The sequence below is a fragment of the Tauraco erythrolophus genome, chromosome 1 (assembly GCF_009769465.1).
Source record: "Tauraco erythrolophus isolate bTauEry1 chromosome 1, bTauEry1.pri, whole genome shotgun sequence".
Classification (NCBI taxonomy): Eukaryota; Metazoa; Chordata; class Aves; order Musophagiformes; family Musophagidae; genus Tauraco; species Tauraco erythrolophus.
Genome location: NC_141465.1, coordinates 89,421,281 through 89,440,043, shown reverse-complemented (window position 1 = coordinate 89,440,043; position 18,763 = coordinate 89,421,281). Strand labels below are relative to the sequence as shown.

The 18,763-nt window shown below is 37.4% G+C and overlaps 1 protein-coding gene across 1 annotated transcript in view; it reads left to right on the top strand.

Moving 5' to 3' along the window:
- The first annotated feature begins 1,943 nt into the window (after nucleotides 1-1,943).
- Nucleotides 1,944-18,763, top strand: part of UCHL3 (ubiquitin C-terminal hydrolase L3) — a 33,497-nt gene continuing 16,677 nt past the window's right edge. Inside the window, exons 1-4 of the mRNA XM_086611632.1 lie at nucleotides 1,944-2,069; nucleotides 6,945-7,101; nucleotides 7,492-7,577; nucleotides 8,648-8,695. Of these exons, the coding sequence (XP_086467758.1) occupies nucleotides 1,995-2,069; nucleotides 6,945-7,101; nucleotides 7,492-7,577; nucleotides 8,648-8,695 (366 nt within the window). The 5' untranslated portion in view covers nucleotides 1,944-1,994. The remainder of the gene's footprint in view (nucleotides 2,070-6,944; nucleotides 7,102-7,491; nucleotides 7,578-8,647; nucleotides 8,696-18,763) is intronic.

Here is an 18,763-nt window from a genome sequence, read left to right as displayed (position 1 = left end):
CATTTAAAATGGTAAAGTGTGGGGTTGTTGTGTCCTGTTCCCCCACCTTAAAACACTGGCTGCAAACTGCAGCTTCATTCTCTTAATAAACTTAAGGATATGTATATTTTCTATTGTTTTATCCCCTTGTAGAAGATATTCCTAAGTGTTACTGGTAAAAGTCTTACGTACTCTATATTTATAAATACTTCTTGTCCATATATTCAGCCGCTGTTGAAAATGTCTCCTTTATATTCTCTAAATATTGAAAGTCATCCCCTTGGCTGTGTGTCCTGAAAGACAACCACCTTGCCTCTTGCCCAGTATAAGTTGAAACTGATATTTGAAGGGATCTGATGTTAGATGAAGACACTGGTATTTCGATGAATCTACTCAAATATGGCATAACTGTTACTGAGTTCTTCTGCATCCGTGTAAACCTGTTCACTAGGTGGGTTATGGACAGAAGAGAGAGTTGTCTATGCCTTTCGTTTAGGCTTATCATCTGATGTGATTCTTACGCATCTTTACTGCAAATGTATCAATAAATAGATTTTCTGAAATAGCATTGAGCAGGAAGTATGACGAAGCTTTTAAAGTAATTTCTCCCCTCTAAAAAAGACAAATTGCTCTGCTCTTCTACATTATCACTTTCGGGAACAGTATGGGGAACTACAGAGTTGAGTTTTGTTGAGAGCTGGCTAAAGAAATTCTTTAGGAGTTCGTTGTTTTTCCATTAGAGAGGGTAGAGGAATATTGCTTGCTGCATATTTTTTCAGATATTTAAATTTGCAGCTGTTTGTCGGCAGACTTTCCATATTTTAAACTCGAGAACCCCAGGTGAGCAGATAAGATTTTCCTATAGAATATGTTTTTTCCATATAGTAAGTTGTGAAATGTTAACTTTTTGTAAAATACATAGGGTTCTCATGTCTTCAAGTTTTTCTCTAAAATGTATTTCTTTTACCAGTAGACGTAGGGCTGCAAAATAGGATTTGTTGTCTACTACAGTGTACAATTAGCTTTTTCTTATCAGTGGTCAGTGCATGTATAGTAACAACAGTTTCTGAATTCGGTTAGGTTCTTCTAGACTCTGATAACAGAAATATTTCAAATTCGTTTAGATCACATATAGTTATTAATTCTGCAACTGTTGTGGTACGTAATTTATCTGATTAAAAGAAGGATGTTGTATTAAAAGGCGAACACCCAATTGTAGGCTAAGGTTGTCAAATCTTAGTAGGTGCTACAGTCTCTCTTCTTAAGTGACCTAATGTTAGGTAGAAGATCCAAAATCACTTTTTATACGGTGACGTATAATTGTAGTATAGGAAAGATGATCAGGAAACCTTTGGCTTGGATGCGTTCAGAAGTTGTAAAGAAGCAACTGAGAATTATATGTTATTCTATTATAGTTTGAAAGGATTTTTCATGTGAAAGAACAATTTAGAAGGTATACCTACTAAAATATGTATCTTGCTCAAAAGGCCATGGCAAATGGGATTTTTTTGAGTTGCTGAAACCCAGCAGGTCCAATATGAGCACTGGTGTCAGGTGTTCTGAAATACTCACGGAGTCAAATAACATCATAAGTTTATTCATATTTGCTCTAACCCATGATTCCTAGTTAAAGTGACTATTCAGTACTTTTCTATTTTGTGATAAAACGCTTTCAAAATGGCTGAAATGCTTTAATGCTTTAGTAAATAGTGCTGGGAGTGTTTTCACTTATCTTTCATAAGGCTATTTAAATAAAACATGAGGATTTTGCCTGCCTTTGTTAGCACTATGATTTATTCAGCCTTATTTATTAAAACTTCAATCTCATTTATTCTCCTTAAATTTTGGAAAGTATGGGTTATTGTAATGTATTTCGCATTGTAAATACTCTGTTATGCTTCTAAAAAGGCAGGTATATGAGCATACTCTTTTAATATTGTGCTATTTTTTTTCTTTTCCAGTTTCTCAAACAGTTAGGTATACATCCTGACTGGCAATTTGTAGACGTTTATGGTATGGAACCAGAACTGCTTAGCATGGTGCCAAGACCAGTCTGTGCAGTGCTGCTTCTCTTTCCAGTAACAGAAAAGGTAAATGTTTATTTAATAATCAGCTCATGACTTTTGTTGTAAATGAAATGGGAATGAACAGTTTGAATCTTGTACTTTGGTGTCATAATAGAATTGAGATAAGATTCAAACCTTATTCAAGGTTTAATTCTTAATTAAAAACAACCACAAAATTCTTCCTTCAGAACCTTCTTTTGATAACCTTACACGTGTATTTCCAATTTCTTTTCAAGTTGGAGTGGGAGAAGCTAATGTAGAAGCACAGAGGAATATGCCTTAACGTTTTTCTATTACAGACAATTTAAGGACATTTTTAAAAAAATAGGCACTGTGAAATGGCTCAGTTCTGCTATTTCTAGCAGAAAGCTACAGTAGCATAAACAAAGTAAGAGGTAGGGTGTAGGACTACATCAAATGCAACTACTTTTTGAGTTTTGATACTGTTGCACTGACCAAACTTCAATGTGCTTTCAGTTCAGTCATCAGTACCAATGTGGCTTTCGCTTCTTGGACAGATGAAGCATATCTCCAAGATTAAAGAGATTTCCCCTCCCTTCTCCCTCTGTGTTAAACTTTGAAATACTTGGTTTGGTTAAATCTTCAAGTCTGCTTATTTTATGTCATTGTATGCTTCTACATAGAGAAAACATCCATCTTGCATGTCTCCTTCAAGTGTTACGTAGGTTGAAATGTGTGATTCATACTGATCTTTCAGTTTATAAAAATCTTACGTGATTGTGATGAGGTCAGCCAAAAACTTTGTGGTGAATCTGCCCAAACTTCTTCCTTTTAGTGTGTGTCTCAAAAAGAACAGGTCGTTTATAAGGACAAAGTAGTTAGCTATTATCATAGAATCATGGAACGGTTTGTGTTGGAAGGGACCTCAAAGATCATCTAGTTCCAACCCCTCTGCCATGGGCAGGGACACCTTCCACTACACCAGGTTGCTCAAAGCCTCATCCAACCTGGCCTTGAACTCTTCCAGGGATGGGGCATCCACGACTTCTATGGGTGTCGTGGGTTAGGTTGAACCCCCCCACACACAGCCAGTCACTCCCCCTCCCCCACCCCCAGTAATGTGGGAGAGAATTAAAGGATAAACGGGAAACCCGTGGGTTGAGATAAGAACAATTTAGTACAGATGATTTAATACACAGTGTAGATGCTCACCACCCCCTCGTATGCGAAGCCCGTCTCGTCCCGAAGCTGCAATCCTGGATGAACGCGAGGCCTCAAAATAGAGAGGGGCAGAGAGAGAGAGAGTACTCCGAGAGTGGGAGTACTGGGAGAGAGAGAAAAAGAAAGAAAAACAATAGAGCAAAAGCGCAGCAAACACAAAAGAGCAGAAGCGGCGAAAGAGCCAAAGTGCAAAAGCCCTTCTGTCCGGCTGACCCTCACTTTTATACTGGGCATGACGCTGCGTGATATGGAATACTAATTGGCCTGTTTGGCCCTCAATCTTAAGTTCCACCACAAATCACAAGGGGAATCGTGTCCCCCTTGTCCCAGCTATGCTCCCCCCTTATCCCGCCGTGCTTCTGCACTCTGGCACGCTGAAAAGTCCTTGGAGTCTCACGTCCAACCACAAACATCAACTTGCTATCAGCATTCTTCTCAGAGCGAGCCTCTGAGTAAAACCAAAACACGGAGCTCTTCTAGCTGCTAAAAAGAAGAGCTAACCCGGTCCCAGCTAAAACCAGGACAATGGGCAACCTGTTCCAAAAGCTGAACTTCTATAACAAAACCTGTTTAAATAGAGAGAAGAGTCACTAGCTCAGTCCTCTTACTCGTCAGGTCCTGTAAACGTTTGCATTCTCAATTTCTCCAAAACAGCTATGCCAGCAGTCCTTTTCAGGCTTGATTTCAGCCACCTTGATAGTTTTGAATTTAAGCAAACTCTTAACTGTCCTCACTTGTCTTCCGGAAATTTCCCTTCTGTCACCTTTGAGGCATTGTTTTCTGTGCGCTGTGGTTTCTGTCTGGCTGCTTGAGCTACAGGTCTGAGCTCCTTCTGTGACTGTCACTTTTCTTTTGCCTCCCTGCTTGTGCGAGCTTCCTTTCTTGGATCATGCTACAGGAGCATCATCCCATGGGAAAGAACAACCTTCCTCTTGTTCCAGAAGGTGTATCCAGTTTCATCCTGAAGATGCATATGACAAACAGAACCAGAGAAACAGCATATGCTCTCTTGCATTGATCAATCAAATTTGGCCGCCAGCCAGATATTTGAGGTTTTCTCCAGCATGTTAATCCTTCAGAAACATAAGGGACACAAGCGTTTCTATCAGCTGTTTAGCCTGAGTGTATGAGGGCTCAATCTTTCATGTGAAGTCCCAATGTTCTGAAGCTTTTGTTTTCAGTATAACTCCACAAGACTCATGAGCATTATTTTGTATTTCTGGACTACTTTTCCCCTTCTCAGTCTCCCTTTCAATATAAGTTGTTATATTCTGCTTTTATTTAATTTATTATTTATTTGTATTTCTTGGCTGTGTCTACATTTGTGAAAGTATGCCTCTGTCCTGGTTTCAGCTGGGACAAAGTTAGTTCTTTCTAGCAGCCAGAAGAGCTTCGTGTTGTGGTTTCAGTCTGAGACTTGCTCTGAGAAGAACGCTGACAGCGCACTGGTGTTTGTGGTTGGCACTGAGGGCTCAAGGGCTTTTCAGCTGCCGTGTTCTTGCCAGTGTGCAGGAGCACAACAGGATAGGGGAGAGCATAGCTGGGACAGAGGGTCCACAACGCCCCTTATGGTTTGAACTTAGATTTAGGATTGAGGGTCAAATTGGCCAGTGGAGTATTCCATGTCATGCAGCGCCATGTCCAGTATAAAAATGAGGGTAGACCAGAAAGAAGGGCCTTTGCTCTTCTGGGGCTCTCACTCTGGGACTCTCAGAGTGCTCTCTCATTCTCAATCTCTATTTTTGGGTCTCTTGCTTATCTGGGATTGCAGTGTCGGGACTTATCTGTTTCAGGATCATTAGTCTGGGACTGGATGGGTCTTGGTCACTGGGTGGTGAGCAATTATCACTTTTTTAATATATTATTACCATTATACGTATGTATATATTCATATATTAGTAGTAATAGTATTAAATTGTTCTTATCTCAATCCACGAGTCTCTTTCCCTTTCCCCCTTTAATTCCGTTCTCCCTCTTCTGGGGGTGGGGAGGGTGAGCGAGCGGCTGTGTGATGCTTAGTCGCTGGCTGGCCTAAACCACGACAGCCTCTTAATTAATTTTGCTGCCTTTGTGAATGCTTTTCTATCATATCTTTGTTCTTCTGTCTAGAAGTTTCTTTCTTTCATGTTTCCATATATATCAATTTGCTTGAACTTGCTTTTAGGGCAAGAAACTCTTGTTAGAAAACAGATAATCTTAGGCTTATTGTCCAGTTTAAAAGTCAATGACTTTCTTAGTCTGCATTGTAGGTTCTGGACAGAGGGAATACTATGAGCATTGGGCATTTTGGGCATGGTCCAATGAATATGTGTCGTGGGATAGCTTGGGTTAGGAGGGACCTCTTGAGGTGATATGGTCTAACACTTCTTCTAAATCATATTTTCAGTATTCTCAGTATTTTATTTTTTTTTTGCCATGGAGGGGGGACCTCATTAATGTTTATAAATATGTAAAGGGTGACTGTCATGAGGATGGAGCCAGGCTCTTCTCACTGGCATCCAATGATAGGACAAGGGGAAATGGATCTAAGCCGGAACATAGGAGGTTCCGCTTAAACATGAGGAAGAACTTCTTCCCAGTAAGGGTAACAGAACACTGGAACAGGCTGCCCAGAGAAAAAAAATTAAATGTAGAATCATAGAATGGTTAGAGTTGGAAGGGACCTCAAAGATCATCTCGTTCCAACGCCCCTGCCATGGGCAGGGAAACCCTCCACTACACCAGGTTGCCCAAAGCCTCATCCAACCTGGCCTTGAACACTTCCAGGGATGGGACATCTACAACTTCTCTGGGCAACCTGTTCCAGTGCCTCACCACCCTCAGAGTGAAAAATTTCTTGCTTATATCCAATCTAAATCCACCCTCTTTCAGTTTAAAGACATGTAAAAATGGATCTTATAATAATGCTTCCTACAAAGTAAACACCTGGAATATTATGGTTTGCTTGATAGTGGTTTGAGACCTCTGTCCTTAAAAGCTTTTTGTTGGATCAAAGAGAGACAGTGACAGGTGCTCAGATCAAGGAAATATTTTAAACATTTTTGAAACTGTCTTAGATAACGCATATTTCAAAATGATTGTCCTGGTTTTAGCTGGAACAGAGTTAGTTATTCTTTGCTCTTCTGGGTGCTCTGATTCTCAGACTCTCTGAGTGCCATTTCTCTCTTGCTCTCCTTTTGGGCCTCTCGCTCATCCGGGATTGTGGTGTCAGGACATACCTGTTTCAGGATTGTTAGTCTGGGATGGGCCTTGGTCACTGGATGGTGAGCAATTACACTGTGCACCACTTGTTTGCATATATTATTATCATTATACATATATATATTAATATATTATTAGTAGCAGTATTAAATTGTTCTTGTCTCAACTCACAAGTCTCTTTCCCTTTCGCCTTTAATTCTCTTTCCCATCCCCTGGGGGGAGCGAGTGGCTGTGTGGCATTTATTTGCCAGCCGGCCCAAACCACGACAATAATGTTTCAAGCGTGACTGGTTTTTGGCTGGTGACAAGGCATAGCTTTAAGAAACAACAGAGTTGTTCAGTTGAGTAAGTTTGCATATACTTGTTGGACCACATGTGTTAAGCATTTCAAATTACAAGTTGAGTTTGGTTTTTTTTTTTTAGTTAGGTATTGCTTTTTAAAAATAATTTTTGCTTAAATAATGTAGCCAGTATCTATTTGTACTATTTGTGAAATGTCTGTAACTTTCCTTCTAGTATGAAACCTTCAGAACAGAGGAAGAAGAGAGAATAAAAGCTAAGGGGCAAGATGTCAAATCATCAGTGTATTTCATGAAGCAGACCATTAACAATGCTTGTGGAACAATTGGGCTAATTCATGCCATTGCAAACAACAGAGATAAAATGAATTTTGGTAAGTTTTTTGGGGTTGGTTGGTTTGTTGATTTTTGTTGTTGTTGTTAGCTTTTCCCTTTTTTCCTGAACTGTGGGAAGGCATGGAGGGAAGGATACATTTTATATTATTTTCTTTGAATCTAACCATTCATAAAGGATGATCTCTGTTTAAAAAGCACTTCTACCTATAATTATAAACCAAATATTTCGTACTAATCCACAAACTGAAGCACTAGAAACGTTGCAGACTGCAGTGGGTAGCAATTCCTCTTGCAGTCAGCCTTCAGTGTCTTGAAAATACGATGTAATTATATCTTTAAATCTTTATTTGTATATAAGCATTTTGTAAGCTTTGAATGAAGTTGAAGTTAAAGCATGACTCTAATTATGTCTCTCTTATTTTTTTAAGAAACTAATTCTTCACTGAAAAAGTTCCTAGAAGATTCCTTATCTATGACTCCTGAAGAGAGGGCCAAATATCTAGAAACTTACGAAGTTAGTGTCATGCATTTTTACTTTTACTTAAAATGATGTAAGAATTACTTGCATGAGCAGGTATTGTCATTAGGACTTGACACAGTAAAGCACTTAAACAATTCAATTTTACATGTGAGTTTGTGATCAGACAGTTGCTACAAAGAAAACGCTGGTTCGGTCATTTAAAATGTTCCTGCCTGCATATAGCTCAGTCAGCAGAATGGATTTTGTTAACGATGTTCCTCATCCATATTAATTCGCTGGCTTAGTTTAAAATGATTTTCAAACTGTTAGGAAATGCCTGCATAATCTTTTTGGTGGTTTCAGGATGTAATTTAGTGGTCAATTTAAGCTGATCTGGGGCTGTTGCTGAAAGGAAGGTCCTCTGCTGCCTCCTTTCATTTGTGCTTTCTAGTCATCTCTCTTTGGCTCTAGCAGGCACACAAAGAGCTGATTTGGCTGAAATGTAATCTCCTTCCCCACCAGCCCAAACAATTAGATGAACTAGCTGATAGCGTGGATAGCCAGATAGTTGGTGCTGTTTGAAGGGACGCAGTAGAAACATCTGGTCAGTGGTAGAAGGGGAGAACAGTGCTATTGCTTCTGATGGTAATGATGATCCTCTCTGAAAATGAAGATCTTGATGATTTCCAAGTCTGAGCTTAATTTAAGCTTACTGAGAAGCCCTCTAGAATAAGAGTGTTAACATGTGGCTGAGGGAAGTAGTAACAAACAGAAACAGTAGAGGTTCATTGACATTTTCTGTAGAAAGGTTGGACACAAGATGTCTGGTCAGAGCTTCTAAAGTATTTTGTGAAGAAGTGATATATAACAAAAACACTTGCCCAGAGTGTTTTCTGCGTGTAAAAGTGCCATTACAAACTGCTGGGTATTTGATTTGAATTGACTGGGACAAAACTGGAATATTGGTCTTCTGAGATCCTTAGGAGTGGAGATTATTTGTTTATTTATTTATTACAAGCACTGAACAAAAATAGTTACATCTATGGCATTTGATAAAATTAACAATGATTCTTAAAACACTGAAAGTCTCTCATTTAAAGTCTAATTGCATATTTTAATTTTAGGCTATTCGTGTCACTCATGAATCCAGTGCCCACGAAGGTCAGACTGAGGTATTCTTTTTTTTATTATTTATTTTTTTTTAATAACTACTTTGAGTTGAATATAATTGAAATGAAAACAGTCATATATTAAAAGTTTACAGTGAAATGGAGATTATTACTTGGTTTGGAGCATTGTGTCAATAGTCGAAAATCAGGGCACAAAATCAAGTGGCATTGTTGGAGGGGAACTAAACTTGAAGCTTTGGGGTTTTTTTGTTTGTTTTGTTTTGTTTTTAAGCTTTTACATAACATGGATGATCTTTTCAAGCTTCATTTCAGAGTAAACCAGTCAATAATAGTATTTTTAATGAAAGTTGAGGTTTCAGTGTTGCGAATTCGTAGGCAAGACTGTAAGATTTGTAGTAATACAAGTGGAACAAACATTTTATGAGTCTAATTTCAGGAAAATAAATAGTATGTGTATGTGCTGTTTATATACAAATACTAATTCAGATAAATTCTCACTAATACATGTATTTATAAGCTTTTATTCCCCAACATATTGGGTGGTATAAAAAAAGAAAAACAAAAAAACCACCTCAACCCCCAAACCAACAAAACCCATTTTTCTCTTTCAGTCATACTAAGGCAGTTTTCCATCTTTCCGGTTCAGATTTTGGCATCTGTTCCACAAAAAGAAAATTGATTAGATTGTTGCTAACACTGCTTTATTTGACAAAGAGAGGAACCCTCCTTTGTTTGGCTGTGTCTCCAGTGACTCATCTGCTTTCTTTTTTTTTTTTTTGAAGTACAGTAGGTGAGGTATTCTTTCTTTTCATGGCTTGTGCAGTGTCTTCTAAACAATGCAGGAGAAAGTAAAGCAGTCCTTTCTGCTCCCCCTTGCCCCACCAATGAATATTAACAGAATTTTTTTAACCGTTTCTATTATAGATACTTAACTTTCTTAGTGATATTTTCTCTAGAAAAAACACCACTCTTTCTTCTTACGTATTTCTGTCAATTAATCAGGGTTCTATATTTCAAGAAGAAGCATCAGAACAAATTCATGTTTCTCTTCCTTTTCTAAGTGAGATACTCCAAAAAATCTGGTCTGTTTTCTTTACAAATGAGTCCTTTTCTAGATATTCTTGGCAAGCTCAGTAAGAGAGAGGCTGTGAAGAATCTTTTCGTAAGATCTTTGTGAAAGAGAAAAACTTACTTTAGTTGTTTTCATGTAGTGACGTTCATCCTGGGAATGGTTTGTCTATGCATTCTTCTGGCAGAAGTTATGGAATGATTAGGAAAGAAAATGCAAGGGCTATGGAGTTCCTGAGAGTCTTCATAAAGATTCAGGATGCATCTAAGTGATGATGGAATCTCCTACTAAGGCACAGTTAACTTCTCAAACTACCACAAATTAATTTGTTTCTTGATCAAGATAACCACAATAGAAAAGATCAATAATTGTGTGGAAAGATTAATAGGTTTTTTTTGTAATGAAAATTTACAAGATTTTCTTAGCAACCATGTCTAAACACAAATGTTAAATAGGTAGTTTCCTTGCCAAATATTTATTATTCCATTTTGCATAACTGAATCTGGAAGTAATTCAATATGGATATTCCTTAGACTGATGAAATAACTTTTTCTTGTCTTTCTGTTTCCAAAATTGAAATAGTACAATGGCTGAATACATGTCCTAGGACTGTTTTTCAGGATAGTTCTGATCCATCAACCAAGGCGGGAAGAAATAAACAAGTTATCTTCCTGGAACATCGAATTGCCTGAAGATCCTTTCCTACCAAAACGTAGTTAAATTGGCAGCAAGGCTTCCCCTTTCATCTGTGCAGGAGGAATTGCTTTACTTTAAAGTACAATTGTTTTTAAGTAAAACAAAAATCGAAATGTGAATATGCCAAGAAGCGTAATTGAGAGTTGGAGTGAGTTAATCTCCTAGTCTTTTTCCTTCCAGTGGTACATTTTAAATGTTGCTGTATACATCTTCATGTAGTGGTGAAGGGACTGATGAACTGCATGCCCTTGAAGATGCTTAAGTTATGCAGGTCATGCAAGGATGTTGACTTGTCCTGCAGGGTAAATTGATAACTTCTAGTGCTTTTGGAATAAGAGAGGAGAGAATCCGATTCCTCCTCTATATCTATTAATGTTACAATTATTTCCCTGAGAATTTAAACTTCCTTTCAGAGCATTGGAAGGGAACATGTTTACATTCCTATGACTCTGGGTTTTTTGTTCTCCCCTCGACACCACCACCACTCCCCTCCCCAGAATAGCCAGGGCATTTTGCATAGAAATCTTTCGTTTGAATAAAGTGACTTATGTAGTTGCTTAACAGTAGTAAGTGCTGTAGCCTGTAGCTTTGTGAGCAAAAAGTCCTTTCCAGGTCTCCTACAGAATTAAAGATTAAGAAAATGTGCGGGCCTACCCCTTTAGGATGATTAACTTGGCTTGTGTGCTTCTTAAGAGTAGCCTGCTCTGTGGGTGGTTCTGTCCCTTAGATACGTATTGCGTACTATGTCCACTCAAATTCTTCTGAAAATGGTGCTTAAGCACAGCTATGTTAGAATAACTTTCAAAAGTGGGATGCATGGCAGTCAGCTTTGCTGATTTCGTTAAGAAGCTTTGTAACTGCTTTCGAGATTCTGTTCTTTCCTTCCACCATGCAAAACTCACCATCACACCATTGAGATAAAAGTAAAATTTTCTGGAATCTTGAGATGTGGAAGGTTTAAAAATAACAAAGAATACAGATGGGTTCTCTTCTGAGAATACTTTTTTTGTCTGGGCTCTGGTTTTGCAGATATTTGAGGATTCAGCCTTTAATGCTTCTAAGTAAAGCCTTTATTTGTTGATTGCTCCTGACAGTCTTTCAAACCTGGAAATTAAACAAATCTATCTATTCTAATAAAAGATTAGAAGTAATAGAGTAAAGCAACACTATCTGTCTGTGTATTCCATCTTTTTGTCTTGTCTAGTGGGTAGGATTTATTCCTGTTTTAGGATAATCTGTAATCAGGTTTTGTTTGGTTTTTTTCTAATTTCCTATGTTTTGAAGACGACTTCTATTTGGAAAAAACAAGTATTTGACAAGATATTACTTGTATAACTTTAATAAATTAGTGGACTGCTAGATTCTACATTTCAGTTAGTGATTGCTCGAAGAGAAGAGTTACAGTGATCAGTTTGCTTCTGGGATTTATCATTAATGTGTGACGTATTTAGATGAAGCATTAAGATGAATTGCTAGGCAAATGGATTGAAGCTGAGAGCTATAGAGTGTTCTGCCTTGATGGGTGCTTTAACAGGCTTCTCAAGTTTGATAGCTGTGATTAATTAGCCTAGTTTCAAAAAAAAAAAAAGAAAAGATTGTGTTCCTAGCTATTTTATATAACTTTTAGTATTGCATTTAAAGCTTTTACAGGCCGTCTATAGACTGGCTTAGAACTGAGTATCTTGGGGGAGGTTTTTGCATTAAAATATGTGAGGTTTTTAATGAAGTTTACTGAATTTATATTAAACTACTTAAATATTTTCTTAAAAATAGAGAATTTTTGTTCTTTCAAAGAGATTGATTTTAAGAACAGTTAAGCCGTTTTCATTTTGCTGATTCATTTCAGGTTTGCAAATTAAAAGGATTATAAATTTGGGCTTATCTTTCAAGCCAGGCTTTGGACCAGGTTTGATTCAAGTTGTGTGTTAAGACTCCTGGACTCTGTAGCTCCATGGCTCACTTTTTTTCTACAGTAAAGCAAATAAATACATAAAGCAGTCCTATGGGTACTTCTATATGTAAAAAAATATAGGTCTGTTTAAAATTACTTTAGTAGCAAGCAGTAAGATCTGGGAATAATTCCACAGGAGAAGCATGGTGTTGGTTTCAAGGGTGGTTTGATTCTGGTCCCATGTTCCAGTACCATACGGAGGGCAATTAATGTGAGACTCTTTTAACAGTCTTTCTGTTAAACTTTATGCTGCTGAAGCTTACACTTTCTCAAGTGACAGGTATTTCGTATCCAAAGCTGCCAAAAAAGGATCTAGGTCTTTACAATAAAGCTTCATGGATCCAGCTTGCTCTCCTTTCTGTGTGATAGCTCCTGAAAGGCAGTTATTGCTGAGACCAGAATAGTTGCCAGCTACTCAAGATCCTCTTTATTCTTTCCTGAGACTTCTGCTGAGCATATACTTTTGTTTATAATATCTAGGACTTCTGAAGATGTTGAAAATATAACCTGCTTCTTTGCAGAACTACACACACTTTTAAGCTGGTCTTTATATTGTTGCTTCATACTGAGCAGTGTTTGAGTTTTTCTATTTGTTTTTTCTTTTTGTGTTTTTTTTCTTTTTGTTCTTCCTGTGCCTCCTTCAGCACTTCATGAACTGCTGAAACCCTTTCTGATATTCTCTTATATAAAAAAACAAACAAACAAAAAAAAAACCACCCCTGAAAAACCACAACCTTTCAGAAGTATTAAAAAGCCAATGCAGTTTGTCGATGCTAAAGCATCCACATTAACTGTCTATTTTACAGAAGTTCTGGAAAAATCTGAGGGAGGAAAGTAGCAATTAGTAGCACTGATCAGGGTTAGGTCCGTATCTAACTTTTTTTTATATTACTGTCTTGGATTGTTTTCTTTCAAAACAACCATAGTAACTATTTTCAAGTAACAGATGAGAAAATCTGAGGGGAGAGTTTTTTGAAAATAGGAAAACATAGCATTGAGAGACTTCCAGGTCTGGAGTCTTTTGTGGAGCAAATAGCCCTTTTGAATTTGGAGTTGAGGAAGAAACTTATTTTGGATCCTACCTACTCATTTTCATTAATAATGAAAAGTTACTGAATAGTTTCCCGAGAGTAAGAAAGGAGGCAAATGCGAAGGCACTGTTGTTATAGAAATAAATCAATATAAATTAACTCAATTAAACAATGATATGCTAGGATAGCTTGAGGGAATTTATTCCAGGTAGGAAGTATTATCTGTACTGATTGTTGAAATAAATGACCTTTTTCATACGTGAATATAATAAGTAAGTAGCAAGATATTTTTGTTCTGGTCTTGTATTACTGACATCCGTATCCACTACTTTGCAATTATGCTTCATTGCTCAGTTCTACAGTAAGGAAAATGACAGGCTATGCCATATAAAGCACTTTTAAAAAGATTAACTGGCCTTTAGTCAAAGAATTAGATCTAGAGAATAAGATGTATTCAATTTTTGCATTTCTAAAGGCTTTGACATGCTTAACTCTTGTTCAGGTACTGTTCTGGTAATAGTATCTGAAGTTTTAGCCAGCTGTGTGTCTGTGTCTGTTGAAACCATTCTGGATTGTCAGGTTACCTATAATATCTTTTGTCGTCTATCAGCTTCCCAAACAGCTTCCTGAAACAGCTCATCCTGTAGCCTTGTAGGAGTTAATGCTGGCACAGAGGTGTTAGAGACACAGTCCTGAGAAGAGAAGAGAAGAGAAGAGAAGGCTTAACAGACTAGGCTTAGATCAGCTTCTGCTCTGTGGGCAGCAAATACTCACATAGTTGTGGTGTTAAATAATTGGCAGGCTGTTTGTGCAACATCAAGGTATCAGTAACTGCTGACACATGGCTTTCTATATCACTTTTTGTTATAAAGTTCAAATGATAGAATGAACTTTTTATTATTTCTTGTGGTACTTGTGGCATATGGAACCATTTTTGTGTTTGAGGTTGAAATTTTTTTGGACAGGGGAGTTTTAGCATGGTTTATGCATTACTGCTTAGCAGAATGTGATTTGTGGTCTTTGGAAAGTTTACATCTTTAAATGTTATTACAGCATAGCTCAAAATAATGTTTCAATCAAGCAAATAAGTACAAGTGAAATGGCCACTTGAAATACCTGTGTCAGTTATTGGTTAGAGAATAATAAGAGCTTTTGATTTTGTTCATGGCCTAAATTCGTAGGAGGAAATTAGGAGCTCTCAAATTCCTGGTTTTTCTTTTCTCTTTCTTAGAGGCTCTTGAGAATGTCCAACTAATTGACATTTAACCTACAGTGTTTCAGTTACTAGTTATTATAGAAGAGAGAAGAAAACAGAACTGGAATTAAAATATATCAACTATTTCTGGGAGCAGAAAAATAGGGATATTTCTGAGAGAAAATACTGCTTTGGTTCTGTAACTCCTCCAGTTTGTTGGTTTTGGTTTTTTGTGTTTTTGTTTGTTTGTTTTTTGTTTAGTACACTTCGTATGTCTATTTACCAACTGACAGCTTTGGCTGCTAGAACCATCTGTTGGACTAAATGAGTCTCAGAACCGAACAGGCTGAGGTGCTGCATCTGAGCTGCCACTTCAAATGAAAACAACATTCTTGCACCTCATTAGACCTCTATCAAAAATGTTGACAGTGGAAAAATTAGCCTTTGAAAATCAAAATTGGTGTTTGACTCTGTCAATATAAAAGTCACAAGTAATAACTGGTCTCAGATGTTCACAAATAAACTGAAATACTTGTGCACAATGTTTATTTAGATATACTTTTTGTTCACAAGTGTGATCAAGAATATTTTTAACATGGATTGAAGTTGGCAGCCACTAAAAAAGCTACCACAGCTTGATTTCTTCCTTAACTCAAACCATAACTTCAAACTGTAGTCTGTAAACTTGTTTAGTGTGCCTTGAGAACTATAATCTTGCTTGGAATGCACCAAGTTAGACTTTGATCACAGTAACAGTCGTTAACATTGGCAAGAACTAAGTAGAGTCAATGCACTCTGTTCTCAACTGCTGTAGAACTTGAACTTTCAAAGATCTCTGGCTCCGTGGGGCATTACAATTTATTGTTAAGAGAATAAACATAAAGGAGCTTCCCTTTTGCTCCTGCCAAGAGCATATGGTGGGATTTTTTGCTTAAATAGCCCATATTCCTTAGTGTTTCTTCTGGATAATCCACAGTCTTGTGAAAAACCGTTTGCATCTCGGGAGAATATAAAATCAATTATATAACTGTTTCTAAGATTATTTTTGTTTAGCTTATCATTACAGAACAAGCATGTAATCTCTCCTGTAAAGGTGGTGATGTTGCCTAAAGACGTTAGCTATAGCTTTTTCTCTCCTACAGCCTATGCAGTAAAAGTGTAAAAATGAGCTTACTAGAATCATGTGAAAAGTTTTGGAAATTATACTTGATTAGTCTTTGGCTCATTGCATTACCCTGCTATTTAACTTGTCAGTATTTGCTCAGTATATATGTTATTAAGCAAATAGCTAATAAGGTATTAATACGGTATTGCTCTGAATTGTTATTCCGGGTCTTACGCTTAACCATAAAATCTGTATGAAGGAACTCTGATTGCTAGGATGAAACATGACTATAGAGGATATTCGCACCCATAAAGCAGCCCATGAACTTAAATAACAAGTATATAAGAAATAAATGACAAGTGAAAGTAACAAACTGTGTCTCCAGTTTTGCATCCAACATCTCTACCAACCGCCATAAGTTTTTGGTTGTTGTTTGGTTTGGTTTGAGTTTGGTTTTTTTTGCATCTCTCCAATCCATAACGCCTCCAGTGCTGTTCTTGCACTGTCTGTGTAAGAGACAGTAAGCAGCAGGCTCTGGCCATGTGTTTGCTTGTGTTTGCATTTTAGCAGGTGGATCACAAAAGGGGACAGTTGAGTTCACACTCAACCTCTTTCCCTCAGGCAGAAGAGAAACTGATTTGGCACTCTTTTTTCTCTACCTAAACACTAATTGTGGGAGAAAAAAAAATAAATGCAAAGTTACAATCCTTAAGACTGCTAATATTTTGCCAATACAGCTGAAGCTAGACAGTGAACTAAAACTGCTCAGAATCAGTTTCATCAGTCGACTTTGCTCAAGGAAGCACTCTAAAAATATGGTAATTGGGTGTGCAACAATGTCATTCAATCTATTTTAAGAAAAAAAAAAGTCTTGCGGAGGAAAAACTATTTGAAAAATCTAGTTAATCTAGGTTTTGCAGAGCTCCCTAACCTTTGGAATTTTTTTTTTCTTTATAATTCTACTAATTTTTGATCACAGAAGTCACCATTGTGATTATCTAGCTTGACTTTTGCCTAACATAGGCCATAGAACTTAAATTTAGGTCTTCCGAGAGAGAGAAATTATCACTAATTTTGGAAATATTTTTTTGAGTGCTCTGATCTCACCATCTTTCTTGTCTTTAAGCTCTGTTTTTAGTCATATGTCTAGCAAAGTAATACTCTTGTGATACTGTCCGGTTTTAATCATGGATTGAACTGACATGAAGAATACTGTAAAGATTTTGTTTTTACCAGCTGCAGAAACATTAGTTAGACTTACTGGTGCATGAGTAGGTAAGCCAGCAGATGTAGCCCGATTCAGTTTAAAAACTGTAGTCCCAGTTTCAGTACATATTAATACTGATAATTGTAATGTTGACAAAACAAGTAGGTTTGTGAGGAGTGGAGTTTATGAACCGAATTTCCATGTTTTGCAGGCTTCTGTTGTACGCAAGGAAGTTCCAGTTAGGAACAAGGCTTTCCTTGCAGTTGAAATATTTATAATATCTCTCATTCGTGTGAATTCTGTGGCATACTGTTGGAGATGAGCTCATGAAGCTGCTTCTGCCTCTGTGGAATACTTCCTTTGTTAGCTCCTCTTCCCTGTCTGGCTGCTTATCTTCTTATAAAAGCTTGAAGGAACTTCATGTCTCTCAAGGTTTCACTACCACCACCAAAACAGGCTTGAGACGCTATTGAAAGATTAAAAACACTTGTGAAGGAAGGAGCAGGGAGAGGATCTTTTCAGGCAGTGTGATGCATAGATTTAATTTGCATATTAAAAACCCACTGAGGATAATGACTGCTAAGGAAGAAAAACACTATTTCACTTTGAACTGTAATACAGACCGTTTAAAACATTGCATTTAATTAAATAATGAGCAATTACTTCAGCAAAACAACAACAAAAAAGCCTCAGAAGGCAGTGGGGAAAAATGATAGATATTAAGTACATCCTCTCTGAATATAATCTTAAGGCTGTAATAACTCTTATATTGCCCATTTGGTCGGAAAAGTGGCATTTTTAATTGTCACTTCAACCTTCCCCCATCCCTACTACAGAGCTTACTGTACGGGAACTGTATGAGGAGGCCACAGGCATTTTGTTGGGAGGAGTTATTTTAGCTTGTGGACCGACTCAACTGAGTGGACGCAGAACGTGTGGCAGGGCCTCTGAACCCAGGGTCATGCATATAAAGCAAAGACCAGGACTAAAAGTGGTTTATCTCCTCCTGTTTCCCAAGTTTCCAGTGATGTTGATATGCAGTTAAAGATCATTTCATCTCTGTACCAGTGCAACCAGCGTTTCTTTCTACACAGTGACCCAACTTCAAAACGAAGGAAATAAGAAAGCCCCAGTCCCAATATAGTTTGTCAGCTGATAAACAGGGAAGCCTCATTAGAGGAAGGTGGCATGGGCTTGAACTTTCCACTAAGAGGATGCTCTGAACTTGAGTTTCCAGTTACATGAATTTGTGTAACCTCTAGCAAGTTAATTGATAATAAATGTTTCTTCTTAGAAATAAATGGTCATGGAATACTAGATGCCGCTTTGCCCAGTCAGATCTTCAATGCATTAGATGTCAACTGAGATACTTAGCTGGATTGAGTTTCCCAAACAAGATGAGCAGACAGATCCCTGTTTCTAGAACCTGACAGGTTTGGGTGTGAGCCAGCTACTCGGCACTATCAAACTTCTGCACTTTTAGGTATGTGCAAAAGTACCACTCTTGGTGCTTAATGAACTTTGTAGGTGTTTCCTTTAGATTTTAGATGTAAATGGCTCTAGGCTTTAATAACAGCTATGTATGAGTTTTGGATTGAGGCAGATGATAATTGCCTGAATATTTTTTGGACCTATTCCGTGAAGCTTTTAAATTGTTCATAATGCATTTTTTTGCATTACAAACCGTAAACTTAATGTGCTTACTGGTTTATATGACAATAACATTACATTGTATTTCAGGGTTTGTGTTTTACCCGCTACAGTTTTCAGCACAGAAATATGCTCCTGTGATCTCTTCATCTTGTGAAATTAGTCTAATTCTCTCTTCTTTGCAGTTTCTAGCTGTTAATAAGTCT